Raw genomic sequence first — 13,342 nt, forward strand, 5'->3', positions numbered from 1 at the left:
TTTTTTTTAGTAGAGATGGGGTTTCACAGTGTTAGCCAGGATGGTCTCGATCTCCTGACCTGGTGATCCACCCATCTCAGCCTCCCAAAGTGCTGGGATTACAGGCTTGAGCCACCGCGCCCGGCCTGTATTTAGATTTTTAATAATCTTTTTAACTTGTCACTGACTTGAAGCTCACATCTTGCCTTCACCCAGCTGTAACCTGTCCTGTTCTCAGGGTCTATTTCTTTTTTTTTTTTTTTTGAGACGGAGTCTCACTCTGTCACCCAGGCTGGAGTGCAATGGCATGATCTCGGCTCACGGCAACCTCTGCCTCCTGGGTTCAAGCGATTCTCCTGCCTCAGCCTCCCAAGTAGCTGGGATTACAGGCGCCTGCCACCATGCCCAGCTAATTTTTATTATTTATTTATTTATTTTATCTTTAGTGGAGATGGGGTTTCACTATATGTTGGCCAGGCTGGTCTCAAACTCCTGACCTCAAGTGACCTGCCGGCCTCAGCCTCCCAAAGTGCTGGGATTACAGGTGTGACCCCCGCGCCGGCCCTCAGGGTCTATTTCCATGTCTGCTGTCTATCCCACCCATACCTTCTGTGGCAACCAAAACCCATGATGCTGCCGGCCCTGGTCTCTTACATTTTAGGAGAGGCAATGTGAGTGAGAGGCACACGTCATTCTCAAGCAGGAGCCCAGCCCCTTCCTTTTTCTAGGGCCGAGTTGGCCAGCCAGCACACTTCCTGCCCCGTGCAGCAGGCCCGTGGTCTCAGACCCCACCATCTGCAGCAGGAACCCAGAAGTGCCTCCCACCACATCCTCCTCCCCAGCACGTTCAAGCCTGGGAGCCCCTCTCTGCTTCAGCAGGTGTTCAGGGAGGTTTGCTGTTCAGGGAACCCCGCTGGGCCCTCCCGCAGCCCCTGGTGGACTCAGAGCCCTCTGCACCACGGTCTCCAAACTCTCTCCTGTACCCTGGCCTCTAGGCTTCTGAGGGAGGGGCTGTGAACATCGGTGGGACCTGGAGCTGAGGCGTGGGGTCGCTGGGGTATTGGTGGGAGGGAACTAGGCAGGAGATGGTTACAGAAAACGCTAACTGAAACCTGCTCATGTACTGCGAACAGTTTGGAAAACTGTGGAACCAACTGCATAACTTCTGACCCAGCAACTCCACTCCTGAGCACATATGCCCTTCCCCAACATGAGTACATTCTTTGGGATCAACTCTGAGGTGTAAAAAAAAAAAAAAAGAACGTTCATCCATCAAAAGGAGGTGCACACCAGTGCTATTCCTCACAGCCCAAGGAAACTGCCCAAATGCCAGTCATCAGTACTGTTGACACAATGAGATACCCCGGCAGCCAGAAGAAGTACCGCCTCGGGCAACACGGTGGTTGAAATTCACAGGCCTCACGTGGAGGGAGAGGAGACCGAAGTAGCGGGGCACACACTGTATGCCTCATTGATATTAAATTCAAACCCAGGCGAGACTAATCCACGGAGATGAAAGGCAGCTGGAAGTTACTCTTGGCAGCAGATGTGTCTGGAAGGGAGTGCGGGGCTTAGAGGAGGCTTAGGCGAGGCAGCTCACGCGCCCTGGATCTGCACGCTGCTTACACGGTGCTTCACTCTGTGGACATTCACTGAGCTGCATGCTTATGAGGTGTGCATCTTTCTTTCCTTCCTTTCTTCCCTCCCTCCCTCCCTCCTTCCTTCCTTCCTTCCTTCCTTCCTTCCTTCTTTTCGACAGTTTCATTCTTGTTGCCCAGGCTGGAGTACAATGGTGCAGTCTTGGCTCACTGCAACCTCCGCCTCCCAGGTTCAAGCGAGTCTTCTGCCCCTCCCAAGTAGCTGTGATTACAGGCACCCACCACCATGCCCAGCTAATTTTTGTATTTTTAGTAGAGATGGGGTTTCACCATGTTGGCCAGGCTGGTCTCGAACTCCTGACCTCAGGTGACCCACCCGCCTCGGCCTCCCAAAGTGCTGGGATTACAGGCGTGAGCCCCCATGGCCGGCTGGGTGTGTATTCTTCTGTATGGTATATGTTGATAAAAATTTTACCCAAACCAAACACAATCTTGAGCTTTAATTCATCTTCCTGCCACGCAAAACTCCCTGAAAACATCACCGTACCTCCCGGCTTCAAATCCTCTGACTCCTCCAAACCCTGAGTGCCTGGGTGACGAGGCACCGCCCACCTCTCCCAGCTCCCCTCTCTGATTCCTCCAAATCCTCAGTGCCTGGGTGACAGGCACCGCCCACCTCTGCCCGCTTCCTTTTCTGCTCTCAGCTTTAGCCGCAGGTCATTTTCTCAGTTTCCTGACCTTACGCGGCCGGCCCCCAGGCTTCTGACCAAGCTGTTCTCTGTGCCTGCAATCCCCTTGCTGTTCCTTCTCATGCTAATTCCCACTCACCCTGCAAATCCTAGTAGACGCTGATGAACACACCTGCCTCCATGCTCCCCCCGTACCTCGGATGTCCCCCACCAGAGCTGTTATTCTGTGGGGTCCTTGTCTCTCTTGTCATTGTCTGGCTTGTGTTTCCCTCATGAGCCCGGGAGCTCCATGAAGGCAGTGACCATGTCTCCTTCACTCTCTTATTCCCGAAATATTGCCTGGTACTGAGTAAATGCTCCATCAATACTGAATGAATGAATGAATGAATTGGCCCCACCCTTAAAACTTCAATCTAATGGTGACCACACTTTTTTTTTTTTTTTTTTTGAGACAGAGTCTTGCTCTGTTGCCCAGGCTGCAGTGCAGTGGTGTGATCTCGGCTCACTGCAAGCTCCGCCTCCCAGGTTCAAGCGATTCTCCTGCCTCAGCCGCCCGAGTAGCTGGGATTACAGGCGCTCGCTACCACGCCCAGATAATTTTTGTATTTTTAGTAGAGACGGGGCTTCACCGTATTGGCCAGGCTGCTCTCGAACTCCTGACCTCAAGTGATCCGCCCGCCTCAGCCTCCCAAAGTGCTGGGATTACAGGCGTGAGCCACGGCGCCTGGCAACGACCAGACTTTTGACTGCAGCGGTGAAACGAGGATCCAGAAAGGACTCTCTAATGATGTTGGAAACATGGAGCTCTGTTTCCCCTGCAACTCCCACCACACAGAACAGTCCAGTGCTCCCAGGTGAGTGGGGTTTTCCCTCCACCCCAGGCAAGCAGTCCTTCGGCAGCCAACCACAGCTGAGGGTCCTCACGTTCACCTCATTTCCAACATGCTCTATTCAGAGGTAGCATCAGACCTCCCAGGTCGAGGTCTCAGTCCCACAAGACTGTCCTCCACTTCCAAGGCCAATCACAAGACCCTAGTTATTTTTCCTGTGCTTGTGACCAATCAAATATATCAGGGTTCCTGTGACCCCTCCTTGGGTTCAATTTCTTTGCTAGAGTGGCTCAGAGAACTTCGAGAAGCACTTACTTGCATTTACTGGTTTATGATAAAGGACATTACAGGCTGGGTGCCTTGGCTCATGTCTGTAATCTCAGTGCTTCGGGAGGCAGAGGCAGGCGGATCAAGAGGTCAGGAGTTCAAGACCAGCCTGGCCAACATTGGTTAAACCCCATCTCTACGAAAAATTCAAAACTCAGCTGGGCGTGGTGGTGCACACCTGTCATCTCAGCTACTAGGGAGGCTGAGGCAAGAGAATCGCTTGAACCCAGTGGTTGCAGTGAGCCGAGATCACGCCCCTGCACTCCAGCCTGGGTGGCAGAGCCAGACTCTGCCTCAAAAATAAAAATAAAAAAAAAAGGATATTACGAAGGATACAGATGAGGAGATGCATAAGGCAAAGTGGGGGTGAGGGGCAAAGCTTCCATACCCTCTCCAGGGCTACCCTCCAGAAACTTCCATGTGTTCCACTACCCAGAAGCTCCCCAAACCCTGTCCTTTTGAGTGTTTATGGAGGCCTCATTACATAGGCATGATTGATGAAATCATTGGCCACTGGTGATCAACTAAACCTTCAGCCCCTCCCCCTCCCGATGGGGGTGTGGGGCTGAAAGTCCCAACCCTCTGATCCTGCTGGGGTCTCTCCAGTGACCAGCCCCCCTTCTGAAGCTATCTGGGGGCTGCCGGTCAACCGTCAACTCATTAGCAAAGAAAAAGACATTTATTACTTTGGAGATTCCAGATTTTAGGAGTATATGCCAGAAAATGGGATCAAATTTTTTTTTTTTTTTTTTGAGACGGAGTCTCACTCTGTCGCCCAGGCTGGAGTGCAGTGGCTGGATCTCAGCTCACTGCAAGCTCCGCCTCCCGGGTTCCCGCCATTCTCCTGCCTCAGCCTCCCGAGTAGCTGGGACTACAGGTGCCCACCACCTCGCCCGGCTAGTTTTTTTGTATTTTTAGTAGAGACGGGGTTTCACCGTGTTAGCCAGGATGGTCTCGATCTCCTGACCTCGTGATCCGCCCGTCTCGGCCTCCCAAAGTGCTGGGATTACAGGCTTGAGCCACCGCGCCTGGCCGGGACCAAATATTTATTTTGAGACCAAATATATTTTTATTTGTTATATTGTAAAATATGTATTCAGTCTTGGAATACCAAACACACATTTCTCCGTATCAGAGGATCCTAGTCTGCCTGGCTGTCAGGGTCATGGCCCAAGTCCCAGGGCCTATGAGGCTGCCTCAGGAGCCACCACTACCCAGCCATCCTCTATCAAGCAAAGCTCCTGCCCTGCCCAGCTAGGAACCCTAAGCTCCTCACCTGGCTCTGCCCCAGTGCCTGTTTGACCCTGGGCTCACTTGCTCCAGTGTGCTGGGTGTGAAGGAAACCCTTAACCACTGACTAGAAGCAAAGCAACTGGATGGGCTGGGGTGGGATGAGGAGGTCACCATCCTAGGCTGGGCCTGCTCAGTGGGAGAGTACACACAGGAAAAGCCCTACCACCACCCAGAAAAAAAACGGGGGAGAAATCACTGCTTTGGATTGAAATCAATGACAGAGACATAACAGCAATATGTAATACATAAATCTTGACCAGATCTGGCTTCAAAACAACACAGCTCTAGAAGTCATTTTGGGACTGGGCACGGTGGCTCACGCCTGTAATCCCAACACTTTGGGAGGCCAAAGTGGGCAGATCATTTGAGGTCAGGAGTTCAAGACCATCCTGGCCAACATGGCGAAACCCTGTTTCTACTAAAAATACAAAAAATTAGCCGGGCGTGGTGGCAGGCACCTGTAGTCCCAGCTACTTAGGAGGCTGAGGCAGGAGAATCGCTTGAAACCGGGAGGCAGAGGTTGCAGTGAGCCGAGATCACACCATTGCACTCCAGCCTGGGGAACAAGAGCAAGACTCTGTCTCCAATAAATAAAAAAGTCATTTTGGTGACAACATGGGAAATTGAAATGGGCCTCAGATCTCATGACCCTTTATGCCAGAGCTTCTCCTAACTACAGACATACTCCCACATCAGCACATGGCCACCATTGCCATCTGAGGGAATGCATATTTTACTCACTTACTTCTTTTTTTTTTTTTTTTTTTTGAGACAGGGTCTCGCTCTGTCACCCAGGCTGAACTGCAGTGGCACAATCGTGGTTCACTGCAGCCTTGACCCCCCTGGGCTCAGGCATTTCTCTCACTTCAGCCTCCCAAGTAGCTGGAATGGACTACAGGCTTAAGCCACCATGTCCGGCTGAATTTTTAATGTTTTTTGTAGACAGGGTCTCACTATGTTACCCAGGCTGGTCTCGAACTCCTGGGCTCATGTGATCCACCCGCCTTGGCCTCCCAAAGTGCTGGGATTACAGGTGAGCCACTGCACCCGCCAACCTTTGTATATTAAACTCTACAACTTGCCTTTTTCAACTCACAGTATGTTTCCAGATGGATCCAGGTAAACAACCGTTGCACTGGCTTCATTCAGGGGGTCTGCTTTTAGTATAGCATTGTATGAGTTATATCAGTATTTTTCCCATTTTCCTAATGAGGAATATTGTCAGTCTTCCATGATGCCAAACAATCCTACCACAAACATTTTTTGTTTGTTTATTTTTCTTTTTCTGAGACAGAGTTCTCGCACCGTCACCCAGGCTGGAATGCAATGGCACGATCACGGCTCACTGCAGCCTCCACCTCCTGGGTTCAAGCAATTCTCCTGCCTCAGCCTCCCAAGAATCTGGGATTACAGGCGCCTGCCACCACTCCCAGCTAATTTTTTTTTTTTTTTTTTTAGTAGAGACAGGGTTTCGCCAGGTTGGCCAGCCTGGTCTCGAACTCCTGACCTCAGGTGATCCACCGGCCTCAGTCTCCCAAAGTGTTGGGATTACAGGCGTGAGCCACGGTGCCAGGCCCAGTTTTTTCTTTGTTATTTTTTGTTTCCAAATGTTCTATATTGAATATGTATTACTTCCGTAAGGAACAAAAGAGCCTTAATATGCATTATTTTAAAATTGTCTTTAAGTCCACCCTGCCCCTAGGCAATGGAACAGGGAGAGGCCCAGTGAGGCGCGGGGCTGGGGTTCTGTGGACCCCACAGACTGGCCGGATGCCCACAGCCTCTCTCAGGCCTTCTCTCCTTCTCCTGCATGCCCTTCTGAAAGAGAAAGGTCCTCTCCTGACTGTGGGGTGGGGTGCCATGGCCCATCTCGGGTTCCCCGGAAGCCCCCATTCAGGCCTCCTGCCCACTGGCCCTACTCACCAGGTCTGGTTGGTGCCAGGGTCTTGGTGCAGAAGGGAGCTGAGCACGAAAGGGGCACCTCCCTTGGGCGTGAGCCAGGGCCGGGCCACATCCACATTGAAGGCGGCCAGCGGGGCCAGGCCTGCGGGGAAAAGAGGAGCATTTAATCAAAGAGGCCTTTTACTCCCATTATTCCAGCAAATCCTGTGGCGTCTTGTTTTTTGTTTTTGTTTTTTCTGAGACGGAGTCTCGCTCTGTCGCCCAGGCTGGAGTGCAGTGGCCGGATCTCAGCTCACTGCAAGCTCCGCCTCCCGGGTTTACGCCATTCTCCTGCCTCAGCCTCCGGAGTAGCTGGGACTACAGGCGCCCGCCACCTCGCCCGGCTAAATTTTTGTATTTTTTTGGTAGAGACGGGGTTTCACCGTGTTAGCCAGGATTGTCTCGATCTCCTGACCTCGTGATCCGCCCGTCTCGGCCTCCCAAAGTGCTGGGATTACAGGCTTGAGCCACCGCGCCCGGCCCCTGTGGCGTCTTTAACCCTGTTTTACAGCTGAGAAAAGTAAGACTCCCCAAGGATATTTGTGTGGGTGTGAGAGAGAGAGAGAGAGAAAGACTAGACGCAGGTGTATCTGACCCAGAGCCTCTGATTCTCCTACTAAACCAAGCTGTACCAGTACCCAAGCCCCCGCCTCCAAGAAGCCACGCCTAGTTCTCCCCAAAGAAGCACTTCCCACCTCCTCACGCATTACTGTCATTTCCGCACCTGACACGCAGAACGTACTCACATTACCGCGTCTTGTACCGAAGCTACAGCAGACTGTGAACCCCAGGAAGAGGGCCTGCGTATGTTCTATGTACCCCCTTCAAGTGACCCAAGAGAAAACATGTGTCCCCAAAACTGCCTTTACAAGAATGTTTTATTTGGAAGAGCCCCAAACTGCAAAGAACCCGAATGTCCATCAACAGGAGAATATGGAAAAACCCACTGTGGTGTATTCCTACGATAGGATCCTACTCAGGAGTAAAGAGGAATGAACAACACATACAGCAGCGTGATGAATCTCAAAAATCATTATGCTGGCCGGGGGCCAGTGGCTCACGCCTGTAATCCCAGCACTTTGGGAGGCCGAGGCAGCTGGATCGCTTGAGGTCAGGAGTTCGAGACCAGCCTGGCCAACCTGATGAAACCCCCGTCTCTACTAAAAACGCAAAAATTAGCTGGGCGTGGTAGTACATGCCTGTAATCCCAGCTACTCGGCAGGCTGAGGCAGGAGAATTGCTTAAACCTGGAAGGCGGAGGTTGCAATTAGCCGAGATTGCACCACTGCACTCCAGCCTGAGCAACAGAACGAGACTCCGTCTCAAAACAACAACAAAAATCATTATGCTGAGTGGCAGAAGTCTTACATCTTTCTTCTTTCTTCTCATTTATTTACTTTTTTTAAAAATTTATTTACAGCAGAATAGGCTCACGAATTCTATTTTATTCAATGGTTATAATCTGTTATCACTATATTGGTTCTTAAATTTTCCCTTATTTGGCCTTTCCATGAAGGAATAATTGGTACTGGGTTAATTCTTTCACCATAAACAACTAGAACACTAGACAAAACCGATAAAACGTTTTCAGACATTTGACAACAGGCAGAGCAGGGCAGTGATCTCTAGAAAACATGAACAAATAACATGAGCCCTGTCATTACCCTCAGCTTTCTTGCTGGAGGAATTTTATGATCCTGATGCAGGGAAAGGGAAGTCAAGCAGAGCACAGCAGATTTGCTGAGCTAAGGCAACAAAAATCATATTGTATAACTCCAATTATATGAGGTTCCAGAACCAGCAAAACTGAATCTATAGTAAAAAGAAAAAACATGCCTAAGATGATGAAACTAACTGGGAAGGGACTAGAAGGAACTTTCTGGAATGATGAAAATATTCTGTATCTTGATGGGTGTTTGAATTATCAAGGTATGCATGTGTTAAAGCACACTCAATGAATGGTCCACTTAGAATTTGTGCGCGTCACTGTATGTAGATATTACCTTAAAAAAGAAATGCAAACACATTTTGTTGATATGTATGCTGAAATGTTTAGAGTTGAATTATACATAAGTCAGCAATTTATTTTTATTTATTTCTTTTTTTTGAGATGGGGTCTCGCTCTATCTCCTAGGCTGGAGTGCGGTGGTGCAATCTTGGCTCACTACAACCTCTGTGTCCCAGGTTCAAACGATTCTCCTACCTCAGCCTCCCACGTAGCGGAGATTACAGGCACCCGCCAACACGCCCAGCTAATTTTTGTATTTTTAGTAGAGACAGGGTTTCACCATGTTGACCAGGCTGGTCCCGAACTCCTGGCCTCAAGTGATCCACCTGCCTTGGGCTCCCAAAGTGCTGGGATTACAGGTGTGAGCCACCACATCCAGCCTGCAATTTACTTTAAAATGCATCAAAATATAAGATGGCTTGCTGGATGGGTAGATAGATATATGTGATAAAACAAATACGCAAAAGTGTTAATGACTGTCAAATTTAAGTGTGGTGATGTGCTTGTCCACTGTATAATTTTTCAACTTTTCTATGTATTTGAAATTTTTCATTTAACATTTTTTGGGGAAAAATAGACATTGATAGAGTACCTCCCAAAGAGGTTTTGCCAATTCATACTCCAACCACAGCATGGGAGAAGGTTTGTCTCCCCATAGTGTTGCCTGGACTGACTGTGAAGACATTTTCATCCTTATTTTAAGAGTATCTTGGCCGGGTGCGGTGGCTCAAGCCTGTAATCCCAGCACTTTGGGAGGCTGAAACGGGCGGATCACGAGGTCAGGAGATCGAGACCATCCTGGCTAACACGGTGAAACCCCGTCTCTACTAAATACAAAAAAACTAGCCGGGCAAGGTGGCGGGCGCCTGTAGTCCCAGCTCCTCGGGAGCCTGAGGCAGGAGAATGGCGTAAACCCGGGAGGCGGAGCTTGCAGTGAGCTGAGATCCGGCCACTGCATTCCAGCCTGGGCGACAGAGCGAGACTCCGTCTCAAAAAAAAAAAAGAAAGAGTATCTCACCATCTTGTTCCAAAATTATTTTTATTTTATTTTATTTTTTATTTTTTGAGATGGAGTTTCACTCTTGTTGCCCAGGCTGGAGTGCAATGACACGATCTCAGCTCACCGCAACCTCTGCCTTCCAGTTTCAAGCGATTATTCTGCCCCAGCCTCCCGAGTAGCTGGGATTACAGGCATGCACCACCACACCTGGCTAATTTTGTATTTTTAGTAGAGATGAGGTTTCACCATGTTGGTCAGGCTGGTCTCAAACTCCCGATCTCAGGTGATCCGCCCGCCTTGGCCTCTCAAAGTGCTGGGATTACAGGCATGAGCCACCATACCCGGCCAATTTTTGTATTTTCAGTAGAGACGGAGTTTCTCCATTTTGGTTAGGCTGGTCTTGAACTCCCGACTTCAGATGATCCGCCCCCTGCCTTGGCCTCCCAAATATTTTTTACTTTTTATTTTATTAAGACAAGGTCTCACTCTTTTGCCCAGGCTGGAGTGCAGTGGCGTGATCTTAGCTCACTGCCACCTTCGCCTCCCAGGATCAAGCGATTCTCCTGCCTCAGCCTCCCAAGTAGCCAGGATTACAGGTGCACGCCACCACGCCCAGCTAATTTTTGTATTTTCAGTAGAGACAGGTTTTCACCGTGTTGGCCAGGCTGGTCTCGAACTCCTGACCTCAGGTGATTCAGCCTCTCAAAGTGCTGGGATTACAGGTGTGAGCCACTGCTCCCATCTCTATTTACGTGGGAAAAAAGCAAGATGAAGTCCAGTTTACAGACTTACCTGTTCAAGTACTGTTCAACTAACGACTTTTGCCATAAACACTCTTTTTTTTTTTTTTTTTTTTTTTTTTTTTTTTTTTTGAGACGGAGTCTTGCTCTGTCGCCCAGGCTAGAGTGCAGTGGCCGGATCTCAGCTCACCGCAACCTCTGCCTCCTGGGTTCACGCCATTCTCCTGCCTCAGCCTCCCGAGTGGCTGGGACCACAGGCGCCCACCACCTCGCCCGGCTAATTTTTTGTATTTTTAGTAGAGACGGGGTTTCACCGTGTTAGCCAGGAGGGTCTCGATCTCCTGACCTCGTGATCCGCCCGTCTCGGCCTCCCAAAGTGCTGGGATTACAGGCTTGAGCCACCGCGCCCGGCCTGCCATAAACACTCTTAAAAAGCTATACAACTTCTTGGCAACACTCCTTTTTTTGGTTGAGTGGCTTTTTCATCTCTAAATACACTGGGTAAACATGATATAAGGAATGACATTTGACATTACACTCTCACATGAAGACACAGTCACTGATTGACTTACTGTGCAACAGTTTCTAGTCCAACAACACCATATGGAACAAATCTGCATTGCATGTCATGCTTGGATAAATCCCAGATGCCTGCTTTTGCTTACGTATGCCGATCGCGAGGGCTGAAGCTTTTATGGTTCTGAAGTCGGATGAACGCACAGGCTATTTCCATGTGTTTGGAAGAGCTTTTGGGTTCAGTATTTATCTGGCCCTCAAAGGTGTTTCTCTGTAACTTTTGCTATGACTTCATTTTTTATGTTTACTTTTTGAGATGGAGTCTCACTCTGTTGCCCAGGGTGGAATGCAGTAGCGCGATCTTGGCTCACTGCAACCTCTGGCTGCCGGGTTCGAGCGATTCTCCTGCCTCAGTCTCCGGAGTAGGTGGGATTACAGGCGCCCGTCACCACGCCCGGCTAATTTTTGTATTATTAGTAGAGACAAGGTTTCACCATGTTGGCCAGGCTGGTCTCATACTCGTCCTGACCTCAAGTGACCCGCCCGCCTTAGCCTCCCAAAGTGCTGGGATTACAGGTGTGAGCCACAGCACCTAGCCCCCTGTCAAATCTTGTCTTCTTCTTTTAATAAGGCCAATAAACTTTCATTACAATAAATTGTATATGGAAACTGTATTTTTATATTCGAAGTATTGTTTTTATTCATCTAAACCTGTTTTATTGGTCAATGAATACATTTTCCTAACAGTAAAAATCATCTGAGTATCTTCAGTTGGGTGGAATGCATCACAATTTTTAAAATGAAATTGATGCAAATATTTTTTTCAGTTAATGGTTGTTTACTTAGCAGTAGAGGTTTCAGAAAGAAAGTAAAATCAGTACATGAAGGACAAGTGTATAAACAACACTAGCTTCTGTATAAGGAAGGGAAGGAGATACATGCACACAAATATGTTGTTTTTAATTCACTAGGAAGATGTGACCATTTTAAATCTCTATGTATCCAATAACATTTCAAAATATAAAAGCAAAAATTAAATTAAAAGGAAAAATCCAAAACACTACAATGAAAGTGGGAGACTTCAACACTTCAACAATCCTTTTATGTTAACTACAAAAGCAGAGCAAAAACTGAGCAGGATACAGAAGACAGGAGCAACACAGCCAGACCCAAAACTGAGCAGGATAGAGAAGACAGGAACGACACAATTAGCAAACTTGACCTGACAAACAGAACGCTGTACCCAACAGTGGAAAAAAAAACATTTTTTTTCTTTCCTTTTTTGTTTTTTTGTTTTGTTTTTTGTTTTGAGACGGAGTCTCACTCTGTCAACAGGCTGGAGTGCAGTGGCGCGATCTTGGCTGACTGCAACCTCTGCCTCCCGGGTTCAAGCGGTTCTTCTGCCTCAGCCTCTTGAGAAGCTGGGACTACAGGCGCACAACACCATGCCTGCCTAATTTCTCTATTTTTAGTAGAGATAGGGTTTCACCATGTTGGCCAGGATGGTCTCAATCTGTTGACCTTGTGATCCACCTGCCTCGGCTTCCCAAAGTGCTGGGATTACAGGCGTGAGCCACCGTGCCCGGCCCTCAGAAACATTATTTTCAAGTACATGTGAAACATTTACCAAAATTGACCATATGCTAGGTCACAAAGCCTCAATAAATATCAATGAATTGAAATAACTCAGAATATGTTCTCTGACTATACTGGAATTTAAACCAGTAACAAAAAGAAAACTAGAGGCCCGGCACAGTGGCTCATGCCTGTAATCCTAGCACTTTGGGAGACTGAGGCAGGCAGATTGCTTAAGCTCAGGAGTTTGAGACCAGCCTGGGCAACATGGCTGGTCTCTAACAAAAATACCAAACTCCACCTCTACCAAAAATACAAAAAATTAGCCAGGAATAGTGGCATGCACCTATAGTCCCAGCTACTCGGGAGGCTGAGGCGGGAGGCCTGCTTGAGCCTAGGAGGTGGAGGTTACAGTGAGCCAAGTGTATCACTGCACTCCAGTCTGGGTGACAGAACAAGACAAAAAAAAAAAAAAAAAAGAAGGAAGGAAGGAAAGAAAAGATGGCCAAGCGTGGTGGCTCACACCTGTAATCCCCGCACTTTGGGAGGCCAAAGCAGGTGGATCACTTGAGGTCAGGAGCTCGAGACCAGCCTGGCCAACATGGTGAAGTCCTGTCTCTACTAAACACACAAAAATTAGCTGGGCATGGTGACAGGCACCTGTAATCCCAGCCACTTGGGAGGCTGAGACAGGAGAATCACTTGAACCCAGGAGGTGGAGGTTGCAGAGAGCCGAGATTGCACTATTGCACTCCAGCCTGGGTGACAGAGTGAGACTTCGTAAAAAAAGAAAAAAGAAAAGGAAGGAAGGAAGGAAGGAAGGAAGGAAGGAAGGAAGGAAGGAAG

The 13,342-nt window shown here is 48.8% G+C and overlaps 1 protein-coding gene across 2 annotated transcripts in view; it reads right to left on the bottom strand.

Moving 5' to 3' along the window:
- ITGAE (integrin subunit alpha E) overlaps positions 1 to 13,342 on the bottom strand; it is an 84,566-nt gene that overhangs the window by 58,651 nt on the left and 12,573 nt on the right. For both annotated transcript variants that reach the window (XM_026449099.2, XM_026449100.2), the window contains exon 2: positions 6,640 to 6,760. In XM_026449099.2, coding sequence (XP_026304884.1) covers positions 6,640 to 6,760 — 121 coding nt within the window. The remainder of the gene's footprint in view (positions 1 to 6,639; positions 6,761 to 13,342) is intronic.

This window comes from Piliocolobus tephrosceles, chromosome 16 (genome assembly GCF_002776525.5).
Source record: "Piliocolobus tephrosceles isolate RC106 chromosome 16, ASM277652v3, whole genome shotgun sequence".
NCBI lineage: Eukaryota > Metazoa > Chordata > Mammalia > Primates > Cercopithecidae > Piliocolobus > Piliocolobus tephrosceles.